At 52.4% G+C, this 21,366-nt stretch overlaps 1 protein-coding gene across 3 annotated transcripts in view; it reads right to left on the reverse strand.

Moving 5' to 3' along the window:
- PHF11 (PHD finger protein 11) overlaps nt 1–21,366 on the reverse strand; it is a 1,101,640-nt gene that overhangs the window by 245,521 nt on the left and 834,753 nt on the right. For all 3 annotated transcript variants that reach the window (XM_069639873.1, XM_069639871.1, XM_069639872.1), the window contains exon 11: nt 3,545–3,591. In XM_069639873.1, the coding sequence (XP_069495974.1) occupies nt 3,545–3,591 (47 nt within the window). The remainder of the gene's footprint in view (nt 1–3,544; nt 3,592–21,366) is intronic.

A 21,366-nucleotide genomic window follows, 5' to 3' on the forward strand; every position in this document is an offset into this window, starting at 1 on the left:
TAAAATAGTTCAAGATTAAAATTGCCAGGAGTACTGGATATTGTCAAAGGGAAGCAAAAGTTATAAAACGGAAGGAATAAAGGACAACCCTTCGGAAAGGAAAAGGGTTCACCCTGATTACTCAAGGTCGGACGGAGAGAACGACCAAATGGACACAGTGGGCCTCATCACGAGTTGGGCGGTAACGCCGGCGCTATTAGCGCCGGCGCTAATAGCCCTACCGCCGAACCCCCCGGCGCTAATAGCGCTGGATCATGGATTCGGCGGAACGGCTATTGCCCATTCCCCATTGAGCCCATTCGGGAATTCCCCAGCTCAGAGCTTGTAAGATAGTGTGGGCTGGGTCTAGAAAGTTACAAATGTAAGTAAAGTCAATTTCACTTCACTGCTTTCGGAAACAGTAGTTTATCCAAGAGAGGGTATTTAAACCTTTGGGAAATCTGAAAGACTTCCCTGTGCCACTGCACTGAAGGTCCTGTGGGACACAATGTAAATATGAAGCCTGTGGAGTTTGTGAGACTCTAAAAACCAACAGAAACACAGAAACAAAATCAGACCAAAACACATGGGTGAGTGAGAAAAAGGGCTCACTCATTTCAGGTTAAAATCAATCCCTAAATCCAGCAAAGGAGCTGGGGGTCTCCTAGGAGGGAGGAATTAAACACTAAAATGAAAATTCTCCCTAACAAAGGTCAATAGGCATAGTCCTTTAGGAACTCAAAATTCTTCAAAACAGCTAGAAGCTAGCTGGAAGGCATTAGTATCCAGTAAAAGAAATAACACAGAGATGGCCCCTCACAACTGGAAAACCGCGGGCTCCCTCTCCAGCAAGCTGTGTGCATCTGCACCATCTTCTTGCCAGCTCTGCCACACCGAACGGCTGCCTGCAGGGCCTGAGCTTACTTTAGTTATACTTTTTCGGGATGCCACAATTCCACGCCTCCAATCACCAAAGTTCATCCAGCAATTAAACTATTTCTAAACACAAATATCAGGAATCAAAGAAGACTGACTGGGCGAATCGTGTCTTTTGTTGATGCTGCAGAAAAGGTGCCAAAACCGCAGACTGACCAGAGAAGTTGAAGAAATCCGTGCCAGAGGTCCACCCTCTCTCTCTCTCTCGAGACTGCTGCTGAGACATCCAGTTCATTGTCCTGCCTTTCGTCACAAGACCAAGGAATTCAGAGAGCGGGTCGCTGAGGAGAATCCAGCCACAAACATTTCTTCTAACCTAAAATATCATGGGGTGAAAAGGTATTGCTTACCTTAAACCGAGATGTCGCTCCGGAGCGTTGGAGTGCACAAAGAGGTGTCCAGGGTGTCCACTCTTACCTCTGACCCAAGCTGCCAACTTGTGTTCCTTTTACGATTCCTTTAACAGGGTCTCCACCATTGTGTTAAGTCTTCAAGTATCCTTTTGTAGAGACTAGAAGTAGCCTCAGGAACATTTGCTGTTTTCCTGCTTCGTAATACTTTAAGCTGTCTCCGAACTGACTTTTACTGCTAGTTAGGAATTGGACTTTAAAAGCGTTAGTTTATTTATTTATGTATTAGTTATTTATGGAATTTGTGTAACTCCCAAACCCAAGGGTATCCCAGCATTTGTTACAGGCAGTAAGTGAATCATTGAGTAGTCATACAGTGATACAGAAATAGCAAAACAGAGGTAAGTCATATTTATCAAAAAGCCAGGTTTTGGCAATTTTATTAATTTATTGTATTATTGTTCATTTCTCATGGAAGAGGGTAGAGTTCCAGAGGATGGGAGCAGAAACCGCAAAGCTGGAGCCTCCTGCCCTTTTACTTTTGTAACAGGGAGTGACAAGAGAGAGGCTGGCACTGGATCATTGGGTGCGACCAGGTGTTTTCAGAGTGATACAGTCATTTAGGTAGTGCGGAGCTTCTTCGTAGATGCATTTGAGAACCAGGGTAAGTGTTTTGAAGACAATACGATCTTTCATGGGCAACCAGTGGGCATTGCGTCTGGTGGCAGAGATGTGGTCTCTGTGTTTTAGTCCAAGGGTGGCTCTAAGGGCTTTGTTTTGTAGAAGCTGAAGTTTGTATAGGTTAGAGGCTCATGTGACCAGAAGGAGCACATTGCTATAGTCCAGTTTGGATAGTATTAGCGCTCGTGCAAGGGTCAGGCAGTTATTTGCTCTTAAACCGTCTCTAAAACCTTAAGCTCTGCTATTGTTTGACTAACCAACTGTTTTCCATCCCAAAAGGCTTTGGGGGTCATCAGGATTTGGGTGGAGCGGCAAAAGCTTTTTGCTGGAGTTAAACCTTGCCACTTTCCGCCCATATGCTGTGCTATTACCACGGCGTTAATAGCGCTGCGGTAATATCACCCAGAATGTCCCATTGGGTCAAATGAGCCCAGTGGGAATGGGGACTTACTTCCCCTCCACCCCGCAACTCGGGATCCAGCACTAATAGCGCCGGGCCGAGTTGTGGTAATGCATTTTGCGCTGGCGGTATCCCGCCGGAATTACTGCCAGGATACCGTCAGATTTGTGATAGAGCCCTTTATGTCATGTGGTTTTGATAACTAAATACAATTACCATAATTATTCTGTCTTACGTGATTGCTCGGTAGTACCGATAATGCAGTAGAACTGTCATTAGTGTCAAACGCTGTAACAATTGTAACCGCAAGCAACTACAACTAAGCAGTGGCCTTTGAAAAGTATCTAAGTAATCCTATGTGTATTGGTTTAATGATCTAAGTATTTAAAACATCTCTAGTGTAAATATAATAAATTATATTTTATATAAATGTACTGGTGTGTTTCTTTGATCTGTTTTATTAACTGGGTCCAGTGTACTTACCTACAGCTCACATCTTCCTCTTAAGCCTGACTGCTCTCTCTGCCACTCTACCAAGGTTTCATGAGTATTACAGACTGATTCTAAGAGTTGGGGAGCTGTTTACCATTGGGATAGTTTTATGAAGTCTTACCTCAAGTGGAATTTAGGAAAACTCCCCTAACGGTGCTGTCCAAAGAAATGGGTTCAAATGACAAGTGGAGTAGGAAGGGCTTTTCACTTGCCAGAAAGAAATAGAAAAAAAAGTCAGCCAGAAGATATGTTGGGGATCTCAAAGAAAGAGGCAGTTAAAGCAGCAACAAAGGAAAAACATGAACAGGCATCAATACACAGGCATGACCTCCACTTTGGAAAATGTGTGCAAAATAGGTGCATGGAAAAATCCGTACAATTGAGTAAATGGGCTATTGTGGGTCTTCATCAAATTAAGCAAATCTGGGAGAAATTCCAAGCTAGTGACTCAATAGTGGAGAGCTTCTTTTTAGTTACCTTTCCGAGAACCCATCGCACGTTTGCAGATCTCTTATTTATTTAAATGTTATTTGCAAAGACAATGATAGCGTCCAACTTGTGCTTCTGAAGTTTTTACTTAATGCGAGTATTCAGGACAAAGGCTCAAAGAAAGATCAGCCTTCTTAGATGTACAGAAAGAAGCTAGCGACAGCTCGGTGACAGGCTTGAAGACTTAAGTTCATGCATTACTGGGATATGTTCTTACCATGTCGTTTATATCACTTAGCGCTCCAGTGCATGTTTGTAGAGGTCCTGCAGCAAAAAAAGATGATTTGTTAGCAAATGAAAGATATCCTATACTTCATGCGTGGGATGCATGTACTCAAGAAGAACAGGAAAAGGAACCATGTCATTAAATGCATACCAATAATGGTCTACCACAGACCAGTGCAAGACAGACGCCCACCCAAACCGCACATGCACACGCAATTCTATCGTTGTGCATGTAACACATTGCAGCCTTGCTCTTACACATGAAAGGTCAGTCGTTGAGGTTTTATTTCTCATGCAGTAACTATTGTTTGCCTTAATGGTAGCAAAGGGAACCAATCCCCATAAGATTTGGAGATGTCTCCCATTAAGCAAGAAAGGTGTCACAATTTAATTTTCATTCAGTAATTTGATGTAAACATTTACCAAATCACCTTTTGTCCCTGTGAGCCCAGAAGGCGCTGTCAATAGAAATTGCAAGACAGGGGTACAAAACATTAAAAAAAGAATACGTCATTAATTAAAGCAGGCGACGGGTTTGCCCAATTGAAAAGAATAACAGGAAGAAGAAAAATAATACGAATACTAAAAATAAAATTAAAGGGTCAAAAAAGGGAGGATACTATCAATGCAGTGTAGGATAATGAGTAATTCTGACGCCGCAGGATAGCCACCAGTTAGGTTGCTGCTCGAACTTGCACCAGAGGCAGAGGTAAGATATCACCTTGTATCTGTGATTTACCCCGCCAATCCAATTGACTCTTTTACATTTCTGTGCAGGGTATTGTGCTTTGCTTTAAGGTGTCCATTTGCCTGATGATTGCTTTGGTTTCCGTGCAGTCGATGAGTTAATATGTGCTTTTACTGGTCCGTGCTGACTTGGGTTGGGTGGCCATCATGGCGCTACAAGGAGGACCCTTTCCAGGGATATGCTTTGTGGCCCTCACTGCGCTCTGCAGGTAGGAAGTATGAGTTTGGCTGATCAACCTTTATCCAGTAGTCCCTTGCAGACTGTGGAGCAGGTAATGAGACATTGCTTTTTTCAAAGGCTTTACTCCTAACTCCTTCATCCTTTCCACCACACAGTTCTCGTCATGCAGGGACAGCCCAGAGCCTTCAGCACAACACACTTACATTTAATTTTGCGCACACACATGCATGGCCCACCTATTGCCTGAGCCTAATGCTCCTTGCTGCCAGTTCCATTTTCCACACCTTATGCACACAGCAGTTTCTTTTTCTTTTCCTAGTTGCTTCCCCACAATTATTTTTTAATTTCTCCTATTTGTCCCCTCACCCGTCTCCAGATTATGCCAGGTAAAGCAGGATTCGTCCAAAGGGTGTCATGTTGCTGAGAGTTCTTAGAGGTAGATCGTCATACAGTATGTTTAGAGTGTTTGAACCCAAATCACAGCTGGGACACCTGTGCGCCTTGTGACAGTTTCTTTCAGGCCTTTGCATTGTTGCCTCATTAGATGGGAAGAGCTCTTCAAGGTCACTCCAATGAAACTCCCCAAGAGTTTTGTTGCATCGAAGAGAAAGCTAGGTACGTTTCTTTTTTCATCTGCAACTCAGTCAGCTGATTCCTTCCAGGGAGTTGACGGAGCTTGGAGGGCTCATTTTGGGTCTGGCACGGTTAGCCAGCACACTACAGCGGATGACGCAGATGCCTCTGCAAATGCTGGCCCCAGTGTGGCCAGGTTTCTTTGAGGTTGTGACCTGGCTTCTGCCCGAGGGAGCTCCTGCCTCTTGTGGGGCTTGAACTAGCAGCTCTGCTCCCAAGGGGCGTAAAAGCCTGAAGTTCAAAAGATCTGCTGTTGGGGTTGGCTTTTCATGCAGGGTGTCGGTGGTTTGAGTATCCACTTCAACAGGGACCATTTAGCGGTGAAGGGAATGAGCGTGAGAATGGAACACAGGATAACTCTGGTGACCCTGTCCGATCCAGGCCATTTGCCCGCTGCTGACTATTTCCCTGCTGACTCCAACCAAAGCATGGAAATTGGAGACTTGGTAGTCCCCCAACCTCCCCCTCCCAACCTTCTGCCACCCCCACCCGTCAGGCCCCTCCTGGCACCAGGGTTTCTCTCCAGGGTGGAGGGGTCCCCCTAAATGAGGAACCACTCCGGTCCTTTTCTGTCAGCACCCACAGGTTTATGGGGGCCTGGGCTACATGGTGATCCCGATCCCTATTAGTGTCACAGCCAAGGCTACACCAGTTGAGGACTACTTTTTTGATTGGTTTAGGAATTTGATGCGATGCAGCCAAGAAGGCAATACTTTAAGTCCCTTCTAAAAGAGCTATTGGTGTGCAGGGAACCTGCAGCCATATGTTTCGGCCTGTGACCCTGCTGCTCAGTTTCTGGCTCCTCACTACTGGCTCCTCCACCACCACCAGATGAGACACCTCAGATGCCAAGAGATCTCTCCAACCTCCAATTGTTAGTGGAGACTCTGCTGGCGCACCCCTTCATGGGAGATGTTAGGACTGGATTTCTATGCTCTGGCCTGATGCACAGATGTATAGGAGGCTAACCTAGTTTAGTGACAGGGACTACTTTGGGAGCTGTAGCCAAACCAGTTGAAGGTAGCTGGGCGAGTGGTCAAGAGTAAGTCTCAGGAAGGGTGATCCTGGTAAGGGGCCTTCAATTAGTACACACAGTAAAAATTCAGGGAACGCAATTTAGATATGCAAAGATTTATTTATGGCTATATAACACTACTAGCATGTAAAATGATCACACAAGACTAATACATTACATATATTTACAACCACTGTAGTAGGGCAAAATACTTAAACCCCTGTAAAGGAAGGTAAGGAACAAGTTACTTACCTGTAACTGTTGTTCTCCAGCATGGGTCTGGCATGGATTCACATGCTCATGAATATTCCCCGTCGTCAGGCTGGGAATCCTCGGTAAAGAAAAAACCAGTATCAGTTTCGTTTCTGATCTGTCTTTCGTAGTAATAACCAATCACTGGTCTCTGCGTCATACTGACCACAGCCAATGACTGCCCTCTACCTAAGCACCGCCTCTGGCAGCCATCTTCAGATTTGGAAGCACGTGAAGTGGCAGTATGACCAAGTGAAGAGCCGCAGAGGGGTAGGCGGGAGGGTTCGCATGTGAATCCATGCCAGACCCATGCTGGAGAACAACAGTTACAGGTAAGTAACTTGTTCCTTCTCCAGCATGGGGTCTGGCATGGATTCACATGCTCATGAATAAAGAATACATAGCAGTACACACATGCACAACCACGGGAGGTGGCAAAGGCTCAACATTAAGCATCACATCAACTCAACATTAAGCATCTTACCTCCTCACCAGGCTCACCTCAGGCGAACAGGTTGCGCAGCACTGCTTGGCCGACCCTGGACTCCTCCCTGGAATCCCGGTCGACGCAGTAGAATTTCGTGAAGGTGTGCGTCGACCTCCACGTAGCAGCCCTGCATATGTCCAGCAGGGGCACACCAGATAGGAACGCCGTGGTAGCTGCGATCGCTCTGGTGGAATGGGCTCTCGGACGGCCAGGCAGCGGTCGGTTTGCCAACCGGTGACAGTACATGATACAGCCGGAGAGCCATCTGGAGATGGAAGCCTTCGAGAGAGCCTTCCCCTGATTGACAGGTCCAAAGTTCACAAAGAGTTGTGACGTCTTCCGAAAACCTTTCGTGCGGTCCACGTAGAACTTCAGCGCTCTAGCTACATCCAGCGAGTGCAAAGTCCTCTCAGCCGGCGACGAAGGCGACGGGAAGAACACAGGTAACACCAAGGGTTCGTTGAGATGAAAGTCCGACGGTACCTTGGGCATGAAGGAGGGGTGCGTCCTGAGCACTACCCTCGTGTCGTGGAAAGTCAAGTACGGGGCCTTGCAGGAAAGGGCCTGGATCTCTCCCACTCGTCGTGCGGAGGTGATGGCCACGAGAAAAGCTGTTTTCCACGATAGAAACTTCAACGGGGCCGAGTGTAGAGGCTCGAACGGAGGTCCCATGAGTTTGGTCAGCACCACGTTGAGCTCCCACGCCGGGGCCGGAGCCTTCACCGGCGGGAACGATCTGAACAGTCCCTTCATGAACTCTTTCACCAGACGATGAGACCACAAGGACGTCCGGCCCGTGGTTCTGGTGTATCGGGAGATCGCAGCAAGATGAATCTTGATGGACGCGTGTGCCAGTCCAGCTTTGGCCAGCGTCAGCAGGTACGGCAGCACTTGGGGAGCCGTAATCCGTAGAGGGTTAATCTTCTGTGCGTGGCACCAGACAGAAAACCTCTTCCATTTGTGTCCGTAGCATTTAAGAGTCGAGGACGCCCTGGCCTTTGCAAGAACCTCTCTGCAATCGGCCGGTATGTCGTATCCTCCAAACTCTAGCGCTGCAGGAGCCAGGCCTGCAAGTTCAGCGACTTCGGGTCGTGGTGGAGGATGGCGCCTCCTTCCCTGGAGAGTAGATCCGCGTCCGCCGGCAGCTTGATTGGCGGGGACGCCGACAAGTCCAGAAGGTCCGGGAACCATATCTGCCTCGGCCACGCAGGTGCGACGAGGATCATCCTGCACCGTGACCTCTTGAGCTGGTTGACGAGCCGGATTAGCAGAGGCAAGGGAGGGAACGCGTAGAGGAACAGGCCCTCCCAGGGGAACGAGAAAGCATCGCCCATGCTCCTCGTCTGGGGAAACCTGCTGGCGAACCTCCGGCACTTGGTGTTCGTCGCCGTCGCGAACAGGTCGATCTGGGGTGTGCCCCACCGTCGGAAGAGGCGATCCACCAGATCCTGCCGTAGTTCCCACTCGTGGCACGAGCGCAGCTCCCTGCTGAGTGAGTCGGCGATGGTGTTTTTTATCCCTGCCAGATGAAACGGCACCAGAAGAATCCCTTGGGCGACGGCCCAATGCCACAGGTCCTGCGCCTCCTTGGACAGCGCTGGGGACCTGGTTCCGCCCTGTTTCCTGATGTAAAACATGGTGGTGGTGTTGTCGGTGAAGATCCTCACCACCTTGCCCTTGAGGGACGGAAGGAAGGACCTGAGGGCCCAAAACACTGCACGGAGCTCCAGGACGTTGATATGCAGGGACTTCTCCGTCGGGAGCCAGAGTCCCCTTGCGTGCAGATTTTCGGTGTGCGCTCCCCACCCTTCTAGGGAGGCATCCGTGGTCACAGTCACCTGGTGGGCTGGGGTCTGGAAGTCCATGCCCGCCGTCAGATGCGCGCGGGTGCCCCACCACCGTATCGCTCGTCGGAAACTCTCGTCGAGCTTGATCCTTTCCTCGAAGCTGCCCGTCGTCTGGATCCAGCGCGCATCCAGGAACTCTTGCAACGGGCGCATCCGGAGCCTGCACATGGGAATGAGGTAGATGCAGGAAGACATCATCCCGAGGAGGGACTTGATGGACCTCACCTTGGCCGCGTCGGCCACCAACATCCGTTGCACCTTGCCCAGGATGGTCCTGGTCCTCTCCTCCGACGGGGAGGCCAGAAGGGACACTGTGTCGAGCCTCGCTCCCAGAAACAGTGCGACTTGCGCGGGCACCAGGTGGGATTTGGCGTAGTTCACGGAGAATCCCAGGTCCGTGAGGAGTTGGACGGTCCTTGCCGTGTGGACCACGGCGAGCTCCCTCGTCTTGGCGCGGATGAGCCAGTCGTCCAGGTAGGGGTAGACGTGAATCCCCTCGCGGCGCAGCTGCGCCGCCACCGGTGCGAGGCACTTGGTGAAAACCCTGGGTGCCGACCGCAGTCCGAAGGGAAGGGCTTTGAACTGGCAATGACGCCCTTGGACCACGAATCTGAGGAATTTTCGGTGCCCCTTTAGGATGGGAATGTGGAAGTAGGCATCCTCCAAATCCAACGACGATAGGAAGTCTCCTTCCTCCAGCTGACCCAGGACGTGCTGGAGGGTGACCATCCGGAACTTCTGCGCCTTGATGAACTTGTTCAGGCGTCGCAGGTCCAGGATGGGGCGCCATCCTCCCGTCTTCTTCTTCACGAGGAAGTAACGCGAGTAGACTCCGGAGCCCCGAAGCCTCTTTGGGACGCGTTCGATGGCGCCCTTTCTGAGCATCGCCTTTACCTCCAGGAGAAGTTGAGGGACGTGAAGTTCTTTCCTGGCCACGGGGGGGACGCGCGGGCACCTTCTTTGAAACTCGAGCGCGTGGCCCCGGGCCAGGGCGTCCAGCACCCAACGGTCGGTGGAGATGGACTCCCACACGCTGACGAAGCCCGCCAGCCGGCCTCCCACCGGGGTGCTTCGGTGGGGGCCCGACCCCACGGCCGGTTCAATCCTGCTTGGACGCGGCCTTGCCGCCTTGGCCTCCTTGGCGACGACGGCGGGGTCCGCCAGACTTGCCTCGTCCTCTGTAGGCCTCTTGCGACGACGAGCGGGCCGCTTGACGGTAGGAAGCGAAACCGCCGCCGGAACCTTTGGAGGCGCCCTTGCCTCCGCCGCTCCGAAAGGGCGTCCGCCGTTGCTGCAGTACTCCAAGGGCCCGGGCCGTCTCAGTATCCGCCTTGATGGCCTGAAGGGAATCGTCCACTGTCTTCCCAAACAGGTTGTTCCCGTCGAAGGGCATGTCCAGGACCCTGGTCTGGACGTCCTGCCGAAAGTCCGTAGCCTTGAGCCATCCGCGACGTCGAAGGCAAACGCCGTTGCCCATCTGGCGGAACCCAGCGTCGGCGATGTCCGTCGCCACGGTGATGGCGTGGTCCGAGGCCACCTCACCCTCCTGCAGGATCTCAAGGGCCTCCGCCCTCTTGTCGTCCGGCAGAAAATCCAGCAGGGGAGCTATCTTGTACCAGAGTTCCCTGTCGTAGCGGGCCACGATAGCCAAGGCGTTGGCCGCTTTAATCGTCGTCGCCGCCGACGAGATGACTCTGCGTCCCATGGCATCCAATTTCTTTCCCTCGCCGTCCGGCGGGGAAGTCGACGTGGAGGCCGCACCCCCCCCCGCTTTCTTCCTGGCTGCCGCGGAGACGACGGAGTCCGGGGTAGGCTGCGCCCGGAGGCATAGGGGGGCCGAGTCCGGGACCCGGTACTTTTTCTCGTACCGGTCTCTTCTCGCTGGCGTCGTGGAAGGGTTCTTGAGGAGGGAAAGGCCCTCATCCCAAATGTCGTCCAACAGAGGCACTGCGAGGACCGTCTTCCTCTTGGTCTCGCGCCGTTGGTAAAGGAAGCCTTCCTTTTTCTTCTCCTCAGGGCAGAGTTGGAAAAGCTCGGATGCCCTGGCGATCATTGAGTGGAACGATCCAATCTCGTCGGGCGGAGAAGCCCTGGTGGGAGGCGACGACGGAAAATCCTCGTCGTATGCCTCGTCGTCCGTACCCGTCGCTGCCGTGTCAGTCCCCGTATCATCCCCTCGGGTGGACGGGGAGGAGGGCTGGACGGGGCGCGACGGTTGAAAAGGAGGCGGTGGATGAATCCTTCTTTTCTTGGTAGGGGGAACACCAGAAGGTCCCGGTTCTGGATCCCCCGACGGGAGAGGTTCCTCCGTCGGTAACGGTAGTCTCGTCCTTATCTCGGAGCATAAGGACTGTATAGCCAACAAAATGGCCGCTGAGTTGTCTTGCGGCGCTGGCAGAGGGGAATCCGACGGGCGAGCAGGGGCCCCGTCGGTATCCTCGACGATGTCGTCGTCGTCACCTGCGTCGGGGCCCATTCCGACGGGCTGGTCTTGTTCCACGCCTAGGCCGTGGCTTAAGACCTCGATCAGTTCCTCTTCTGAGGTTGAGGCCGAATCTACGACGACGCCCTGCCCCCCCTTCTTCCCCACGGAGGGTTTCACGGGGGTCCTATCGATGGGCACGAAAGAAGACTCCCTCCGAGGAGGCAGGGAGATTCTGGGCCCCGAGGCCGCCACCACTGGTGCAGCCTCCACAGGCTGGGCCAGGGCCGCCGCGACCGTTTCGATAGAGGGCTTGGTCGAATGGATCAAGGCCTTCACCACCTTAGGTGCGCTCACCGCCTTATCCTTGAGGGAGGGGGCACTGCCACGCTCCTCCTCTGCCTTAGAGCTCGACCGGGGTCTCTCCAGGAGCTTCGCCGGGTGCTCGGCCTTCCTCTTACCCGACCCAGAGCGTTGGCTCGTGGTTGATGGTGCCGGGGAGGGTGCGCCCTGCCTGGCGCCCGTAGAGCCCGACCGTTCGGCGCTCCCGGTGCCAGCGGACTCGCGGTGCTTGGCCTTATGTTGGGCCCCCGTCGCCGGGGCGCCCTCAAAGGTCTTAGAAGACCGCTCAGATTTCTTCTTCTTCTCGCCAGACGGGCTCTTACCCTCCAGCCAGCTGGCGAGACGTTGATGGCGGTCCTTCATGGTCCGTTCCGACATGTTGCCGCAAAACGCACAGTCCTTCTCCACGTGCGTCTTGTCCCCATGAAGGCAGTAAAGGCAGAAAGAGTGTTCGTCCTCCTTGAAGACGTTCTGCAGCTGGCATCCAGGGCAGGCCCTGAACAGCTTTCCGGGCGTCGAGCTTCCCTTCTCCTGGGCCATCTCCGAGACCGGGCCTGAGAAGCTTCTGGAGTCCTCCGAAGTGTAGCTCGACGAAATCTTCACCCTTGAGGGGCACAGATGAATCCGACACGGGTCCCCGTTGATCGGATGTAGGATCGGTGGAGCTTGAGGCTCTTTTGACCGAAAGAATCGAAGTTTTTGTGAAAAAACGCGAAAAATTAGCACTAACGCTCGAGAGCAATAGCACGAGGATCCCAACACATGAACGTGCGGTAAAAATCTGAAGATGGCTGCCAGAGGCGGTGCTTAGGTAGAGGGCAGTCATTGGCTGTGGTCAGTATGACGCAGAGACCAGTGATTGGTTATTACTACGAAAGACAGATCAGAAACGAAACTGATACTGGTTTTTTCTTTACCGAGGATTCCCAGCCTGACGACGGGGAATATTCATGAGCATGTGAATCCATGCCAGACCCCATGCTGGAGAAGTATTAGTACATAGACTATAGGTCCACAGAATTATCAACACTAACTTTAAAAGTCCATCCCTAAGATGTATGGTGTCTTGTGCCCAAAAGTTCATCAAAGTTCCACACTGTTTGTGAGACGGGAAAAAGTTAGTGGAGGGCTTCTGGGGACGAATGAAGAGATCCAAAAGGTAGAAAACAAGTTGTTCTAGTGAATACAACGTTTCCTCCCTTTTCAGAATGTTTATGCAACCAAGCACTGGCAAATCAAAAGTATTCAAAAGTTTCCAAAGTTTTCCAAACTTTTAATGGGGAGATATGGGATTCAGGTAAGTGCTGTTACAACTCAACCCTATACTTGGATTCTTCTTAGGACTTGGCAGGTCATCAGAAGAGGGTCCAAGGTCACTTTTCAGTTGGCAACACATGCTGGGGCAAGGTCTTCAGGATGGAGAATGCAGAAGAACTTGATGCAGGGGCCCTCTCAGCACAGGACTGGATGCAGGAAAGCTGTTTTGGACAACGGCCACCAATGCACAACGACACCTGTCGCAGTTGGACTTTGTCTCCTGTCTAAGGTCCCCTCAATGCTGGAACCATGACATTTGGCAGGGACCACTCCAGTGGCATATGCTATGGCTCCCCAAAGTTCCAGGTCTCAGCACAGAATGGCGACATCAACAGCACGGTAGCCCAAACTCGGTGCTGGTCAACCCCAAATTTTCTCAGGTACACTTCCGAAGGTTCTTCTTTGCAGGACACTGTGCTGATGTTGGGAATGAATGGTCCCTTCACTCCAAGGGTCGAAAGATCCCTTACAGGACTTCTGTAGATCACCTACAAGGTAGGGCTCTTCCAGGACAGCAGCAGAAGTTGGTTGCCAGGCCTCCTTCAGTCAGGTCCACAGGCTCCTTGTTCATCTTGCAGCTGGACAGGATACTTGGCTACTTCCAGGATCGGATGTAGGGGTACTTGACTGACAGACACACACACTGACACACACACTGACACAACACAGACACAACACAGACACAACACAGACACAACACAGACACAACACACACACAGACACACACACAGACACACACACACTGACACAACACAGACACAACACACACACACACACACACACACACAGCCCCCCCCCCACCCTTGCTTTTCCTCACTTATCAAATACATCCTATCTGACTTACCAAGCACTTTGCCACTTTCCGGCTACACTATTACTGTGTATCACCTTTTTTTATTTATTTGATTTATTATTATTTATTTTGCTCTGTCTTATGTTCTGCACTATCCAATTGCTCCCCCCTTCCTTGCACTTTCCCCCATTTTCCCATCCCCATGCACTTGCGCGTTCTCAATGTCACTGGGCCTAGTAAGATCGTTGTTTTTGTTCTCCCCTGTGCCCCTTCCATCGCCTAGTCGCTCTCTGAAACACTTGTGTACGAGCGCGATATAAATACAATATCATATATCAAATCATATCAAATGCGGTAAACGCAGTAAGACTAAAGAAAAATAAACTAAAACATTGCAGAATTAACTGTTGTCAATAGCTTGTTCCTTAGGCACACCTAAAGTAAGGAACAAGTTACTTACCTGTAACTGTTGTTTTCCAGTATGGGTCTGGCATGAATTCACATGCTCATGAATATTCCCCGTCGCCAGGCCGGGAATCCTCTGTAAAAAAAAAAAAAACTTTAACTTTCACTTACAAACTGTCTTTCTTCTATAAACCAATCACTGAGCTCTGGCTTATACTGCCCTATGCCTAAGCCGCTCCTCTGGCAGCCATCTTCAGATATGGTAGCACAGGAGCAGGAGGGAGGGTTCGCATGTGAATCCATGCCAGACCTATGCTGGAGAACAACAGTTACAGGTAAGTAACTTGTTCCTTCTCCAGCATGGATTCACATGCTCATGAATAAAAAATACACAGCAGTACATCATTACGCAACCACAGGAGGTGGCAATGCTCAACAGAAGCAAATAATCTTACCTCCGGAACAGGGTCACCTTCAAGCGAACAGGTTGCGTAGCACTGCTTGGCCGACCCTGGACTCCTCTCTGGAATCCCTGTCTAAGCAGTAGAATCTTGTGAAGGTATGTGTGGACCTCCAAGTAACATCCCTGCATATGTCCATCAGGGGCACACCAGACAGGAACGCCGTTGTCGCAGCAGTCGCTCTGGTGGAATGGGCTCTCGGACGGCTGGGCAGTGGTCGGTTTGCCAACCGGTGACAGTGTGTGATGCAGCCGGAGAGCCACCTGGAGATGGAAGCCTTGGACAAGGCCTTCCCATGGTTCACAGGACCAAAGTTCGCGAATAGTTGAGATGTCTTCCAGAAATTCTTCATGTGTGCCACATAGAACTTTAGCGCACAAGCCACGTCCAGCCAGTGCAAAGTCCTTTCAGCCGGCAACAAAGGGTTTGGAAAAAACACAGGCAACACCAAAGGCTCGTTGAGGTGGAATTCCGATGGAACCTTTGGAATGAAGGAGGAGTGCGTCCATAGCACCACCCTTCTGTCGTGAAAATTCAGATAAGGCTGCTTGCAGGAAAGGGCCTGGATCTCACCTACCCTGCTAGCAGAGGTGATGGCCACGAGAAAAGCCGTCTTGCACGAAAGGAGCTGGAGAGGGGCCTGATGCATTGGCTCGAAGGGAGCCCCCATTAGCCTCGTTAGCACCACGTTGAGTTCCCATGCCGGGGCAGGAGCCTTCACTGGCCGGATCGATCAGAACAGTCCTTTGAGGAACTCCTTGACTGGATGGCGAGACCAACGAGACCACCATCCTGGAGACTTGGTGTAGCGGGAGATAGCCACCAGATGCACCTTGATGAAGGCGTGCATCAGCCCCGCCTTTGCCAAGGACAACAAGTACGGAAGACTCTGCGGAGCCGAGACCCTCAGAGGGTTGATCTTCTGCGTCCAGCACCAAGTTGCGCAACATTTCCACTTGTGTCCATAGCACTTAAGAGTCGATGACGCCCTTGGCCCTGGCAAGGACCTACCTGCAGTCTGCCGGCAGCTCGTACCTAAGGCTGCAGGAGCCAAGCCTTCAGGTTCAGCGATCCTGGGTCATGGTGCAGGATTGCGCCTCCTTCCCTGGGGAACAGATCTGAGACCACTGGAAGCTTGACCGGAGGTGACGTTGACAGGCTGAGAAGGTCCTGGTACCAAATCTGCCTCAGCCATGCCGATGCGACGAGGACCATCCTGCATCTGCACCGTTTGAGTTGATTAATGACTCGCTGCAGCAGAGGCAACGGAGGGAACGCATACAGGAAGAGGCCTTCCCACGGGAAGGAAAACGCATCCCCCAAGCTGCTTGGCTGGTGGAACCTGCTGGCGAATTTCTGGCATTTGGAATTTGTCGCTGTTGCAAACAGATCGATCTGGGATCTGCCCCATTTGAGGAAGAGGCTGTCCACTTGATTCTGTCGAAGCTCCCACTCGTGGCAAGAGAGTAGCTCCCTGCTGACAGAGTCGGCAATGGTATTCTTGACTCCTGCCAGGTGGAAAGGAATGAGGAACATTTCTTGGGTGACAGCCGAGTGCCACAAGTCCTACGCCTCTCTGGAGAGTGCTGGGGATCTGGTTCCTTCCCGCTTCCTGATGTAGAACATCGTGGTGGTATTGTCCATGAAGACCCTCACCACCTTGCCCTTGAGAGACAGAAGGAACGACTTCAGGGCTCAGAACACTACCAGCAGCTCCAGGACATTGATGTGGAGATCCTTTTCCTCCAGCTGCCAGAGGCCTCTGGCTTGGCGACATCCGGTGTGGGCTCCCCAGTCCTCCAGGGAAGCGTTCGTGGTTACCGTCTCCTGGTACAGGGGCTCTGGAAGTCAGTGCCCCCGGCGACATTGGAGCACACGCCCCAACACCTTATCGCTCAACGGAACTTCTTGTCGAGAACAACCTTGTCTGCAAAGCTTCCAGACACCGGGAAACAACGAGCGTCCAGGAATTCCTGAAGGGGTCGCATCCACAACCTGCAGAGTCATATCAGGTAAATGTATAACAACATCATGCCGAGCCGCTGTAACGCTCACCTGGTTCCCACGGAGGCGCGGCGTCGAAGGCGCAGAACTCTGAAGATGGACAGGAAGAGCCCCTCTATTCTGGCTTCCCTGGCTCGTTGGATACCCTCCTGTGCGTGAAAAGGGAGTATTACCAACTGTGGAACAATGCTCAAGCCTCCCACTCCCTTCCAACCCTCCACGATACCTCCTCCACGATTCCCCGTGAAGCCTCACCTTAGGGTTTGGAAGGATGAGCTCTCCATCCTGCTTCTGAAGCAGGGGCGCGTTGAAACCCAGTTACTTCACTGGATTGAGGATTGATGGGAGTTCAGGTAAGCTTGACTGTTCAGGTAAGGCGCTGTAAAAGTTCTGTTCAAAAGTTCAAGCTTAATAATAATGTTCGTTGTCTAATTGCAGCAAGCGCTAATGCTTATGTCTTTTTCCCCTTAGGGGCCGAGGTTCGGAGTGCCGGAGATATGGCGCCGACCCGAAGTGAAACAGTTCTGGATGAGCACTCAGGTAATGTCTTTGCATTCGCTCATTCAATGTCTTTGTCTTTTTTCCCCATAGGGGCCGGGGTCCGGAGATGCCAGGAAGCGGCAGGACCCGAAATGCAGTGGGAATAATCCAACAGGTAAGACTTAAAAGGAAACTGAGCTTTCCTTATTCCTTTTCTCCCTCTCACCTTTGTTCTTGTCTTTTTTCCTCTAGGCGCCGGGGCGTAGCTGAATCCGGAAGATCGCTGCTGAAGATGGAAGCGCCTTGCAAAGGTGAGTAAAATGCAGCGCTGCAGCGATCGAAACGAAATGCCTTTAAAATGATGTCTTCCTTTTCAGGGCCGTTGGAGAAATGACTCCGGGATGCAGATTTAGCAGGTAAAGGCTTTTCTTCTCCTATTCTCTTCCTTTCTCCCCTTGCAGGTGTTCCAGGGTGCTGGCAGGCGTGGCTGAAGTCAGGATGCAGGAGCTGACACGGTGAGCGTCCAGCTGCTAGGTGCAGAACAACGCGAAGCATGTGTGGCTGTTCGGGTGGGGTTTAAATAGCCTTGGAAGAAGTTCCTGGTATGTATCCTTCCACCAATCAGGTATGTATCCTTCCCCGACCACACCCGGGTGGTGAAGTAGTCCTACAGGTTAAGTAGTCCCATTTAGGCCTCAAGAGGGCCTGGATGAAGCAGCAAGGTCTGCATCAGGTAAGTGTGCACCCAAGCACTTAAACACATATCCTCTTCTATGAGCCTGGCGCCTAAGGCGCCAGGACTGGGGTCCGCTATGAGCCTGGCGCCTAAGGCGCCAGGACTGAGTCCAAAGGGCCCCGACTTGGGCCCGCTGAGACTTCCCGATGGAATCAAGCAGGACTTTGGATAGTTCATGGAGAACCCCAGATCTGTCAGCAGCCGGATGGTCCTCTCCATGTGTTCGATGGATACTTCCCTGGAGTTGGCGAAGATGAGCCAGTCGTCGAAGTATGGGTACACATGTATATCTTGTAGACGCAGATGGACCGCCACTGGTGCCAGGCACTTGATGAACCCCCTGGGTGCGGTCTTCAGTGCAAAGGGAAGGGCCTTGAACTGGGAATGCCTTCCCTGCACCACGAAGCGCAGGAACTTCCGATGCGTCTCGTGAATGGGCACATGGAAGTATGCGTCCTCCAGATTCAGCGATGACAAGAAGTCTCCTTCCTCCAGTTGGCCGAGCACGTGCTGCAACGTGACCATCCAGAATTTTTGGGACTTGAGGTATTTGTTGAGGTGCTGCAGGTCTAGAATGGGCCTCCAGCCTCCGGTCTTTTTTACCAAGAAGTATCTGGAGTAGACTCCGTAGCCCCAGTCTCGCTTTGGAACCAGCGCTATCGCCCCCTTTTTTAGCATGGCCCGTACTTCCTGCAGGAGCGGAGGGAAGTGCTTCTCCTGCCAGGCCACCAGTGGTATCCGCTGACACTTCTGCTGGAACTCGAATGTGTCTGTGGGCGAGAACGTCCAGCACCCACCGGTGGAGATCTTTTCCCACTCTCTGACGTAGCCCGCCAGCAGGCCTCCCGCTGGGATGCATGAGTGAGGGCCCGACATCCTGGCCGGTTCAATCTTGCTTTGGGGCCTGCATGCCGCCTTGGGAGCGACTACGATGATGGCCACCTCCGAAAGCCTTGAAGCAGCCCCTGAAGGCCTCTTGTGTCATGGACCAGGAGGGTTGACGGTACGAGGAGGACCCTCCGCCGAACCCTTTGACGATCTGCCCGATTTTCCGCCGGAGGCACGAAAGGATGGAAGATGCTGCTGAAGAGTGCCCAGGGCACGGGCCGTCTCCATGTCTGCCTTAATGGCATGCAACGATTCATCGACTGCTTTCCCAAAGAGGATGTTCCCATCAAAGGGCATGTCCAGCACCCTTGTCTGGACCTCTTGACGGAAGTTGGTGGCATTCAACCAGCCACGACGACGAAGGCAGACACTGTTCCCTATCTGTCAGAACCCTGTGTCCCCAATGTCCAGGGCCACAGTGATGGCATGGTCCGATGCTACCTCACCCTCCTAGAGGATCTCCAGCGCCTCGACCTGCTTCTAGGCGGGCAGAAATTCCAGCAGTGAGACCATTTTATACCACAGCTCCGTGTCGTATCTGGCCAGGATTGCAAGCGCATTTGCTGCCTTTACTGTCGTCGCCGCCGAGTAGATCTCCTTCCTATCCGTGGCATCCAACTTCTTCCCCCCACTATCCGGGGGAACAGAGGCTGAAGACGAGGGGTTGGAAGACTTCTTCCTTGCAGCCGCCGAGACCACTGAGTTCTGGGAGGGTTGTGACCGTAAGGACTTGGGTGCGGACTCCGGCACCTGGTACTTCTTCTCTAGTCTACCTCTCTTCGCCGGGGCTGTTGCTGGGTTTCTCATTATCACCAGCCCCTCATCCCAAACGTCATCCAGGAGAGGCACCACCAGAATGGTCTTCCTCTTGGCCTCCCGTCATTGATAAAGGAAACCTTCCTTCTTGGTCTCTTCTGGCGTCAGCTGGAAGAGCTCAGACGTGTGGGCGACCATGGCGTGTCTGTCATCACCATGTCCTTCCCCCTGTGCCTGGGGGGGATGGGAGGGTATGTGCAGCGGTTGATGAGGCGGCGTAGGGTGCCGCTTTCTCTTCTTTGCCGGTGGCGGGCCCATCAGCATCCTCTTTAGGATCTCTGACACCAGTGTGTGGAGAGTTGAAAGGATGTCGAGCAATACGTCCCTTGGAGGTGTCGGGGGGCGGTGGGGGTAGGCTTGTTTGGCCCAGCGCCCATGTCGTCATCGTCAGCATTCCCACCGTCGTCATCCTCCTCCTCAGCGTTTCCGCCGTCACCATCCTCCTCAGCATTTCCGCCATCGTCATTCTCCATGTCCTCCGGGACCGTGTGAACAGACATCAGCTCCCCCTCGTCCGAGGAAGAAATATCCATGCCCTGGAGCACGGTTGAAGCCTCCACCACCCCCCTCCCTTTTTGCATCCTGAGGGGTAGGTCTCGCGTTAAAGGATGGCATCCTTTTCTCCAGTGTTTTCTCCACCGGCTTATCTTAAACCTCCTTTAATGGTGGATTGGGCCATGTCATGATGCCTACCCCCGGGCATCAGGACCAAGCCCATCAGCTCCGGGAGCAGGCATCCAGATACTTATTAAACCCCAACAGCCCCGGCTGGGGGCTGTTTGGGTTCAGTCCTGGCACCTTAGGCACCAGGCTCATCATAGAAATCAGTCCTGGCGCCATAGGCGCCAGGCTCATAGACTTTACTTACCTGATGCAGACCATGCTGCTAGTGAGTCCAAGCCAACGTGAGGCCTGGATGGGACTATTTTATTACAGGGACTATTTTTTACTCGGGCTTCGTTCTAGGGAACTTCTTACCTGGAACTACTTTGGAGGCTTTGGAGGCTATTTAAACCACGTCCTTCGCGTTATTCTGCATCCAGCAGCGTAACGCTCACCGCGCCTGCAGTCTGCATCCAGTCTTCTGCCACGCCCGCCTCGATTCTGGAAGCTCCTAAACAAAGAGGAAAGAAAGGGACAAGGTTAGAAAACAAACTATATTCGAATTCCTCACCTGATTCCGGATCCATTTCGCGTCCGGACCTGGAAAGAACACCATTTCTGTACGCGTCACATCTCCAGCTGCAGCGCTGCACCATACTCACCAGTCCTCGCAGCATCCTTGGATTCGGCGCTGCCTCCATCATTTCTTCGCCCTCCGGCACCTCGGGGACAAAAGAAAACAACAAGGTGAGCTGAGAAAACCACTAGCTGCCACGAGAGCATCTTTTCACGATCTCAGCTGCAAGACAAGGAAGGAAGGGGGGACAAGAGTGAAACATCGGACATATTGAACTCTATGAACTTGATACTTACTGGACCTTGCCAGGAACCTCAGAGTCAATACTCTCCGGAACTCTTCCACGCCTTCTAACCAGTGAAGTAACTGGCATCAACGCGCCCCTGCAATCCATGCAGGATGGAGAGCTCATCTTTCAAGAATATAAGGTGAGATTGCTGAGGGGGCACTTCGGAGGTGATTAGTTGGGAGGACTGTAGGGGGTGCCATCACTTGAATCCACGGGTGGCTAAATCCATCTCTTCACTTGCAGGAGAATACTTCTACGGGTCAAGCAGACAAGATTAGGAGGGCCAGTCCAGTCAGTCATCTCTGCACTACGCATCACGTTGGTGGAGACCGCAGCCATCCGGATCCGACCGACGCCCCTGTGGGAGCCAGGTGAGCATAACAGGCCACTCTGGGCTCTGTCGGGGCCCCCTGGAACAGGGACAGCCCCTTTCGCCTTCATGAGGGTGGCCACAACCAGCTCGATCGAGGATGACTTTGCCTGGACCACCTGTGCATTCAGGGGCAGGTTGGACACCTT

Source organism: Ambystoma mexicanum, chromosome 7q (assembly GCF_040938575.1).
Source record: "Ambystoma mexicanum isolate Mex_15411 chromosome 7q, UKY_AmexF1_1, whole genome shotgun sequence".
NCBI lineage: Eukaryota > Metazoa > Chordata > Amphibia > Caudata > Ambystomatidae > Ambystoma > Ambystoma mexicanum.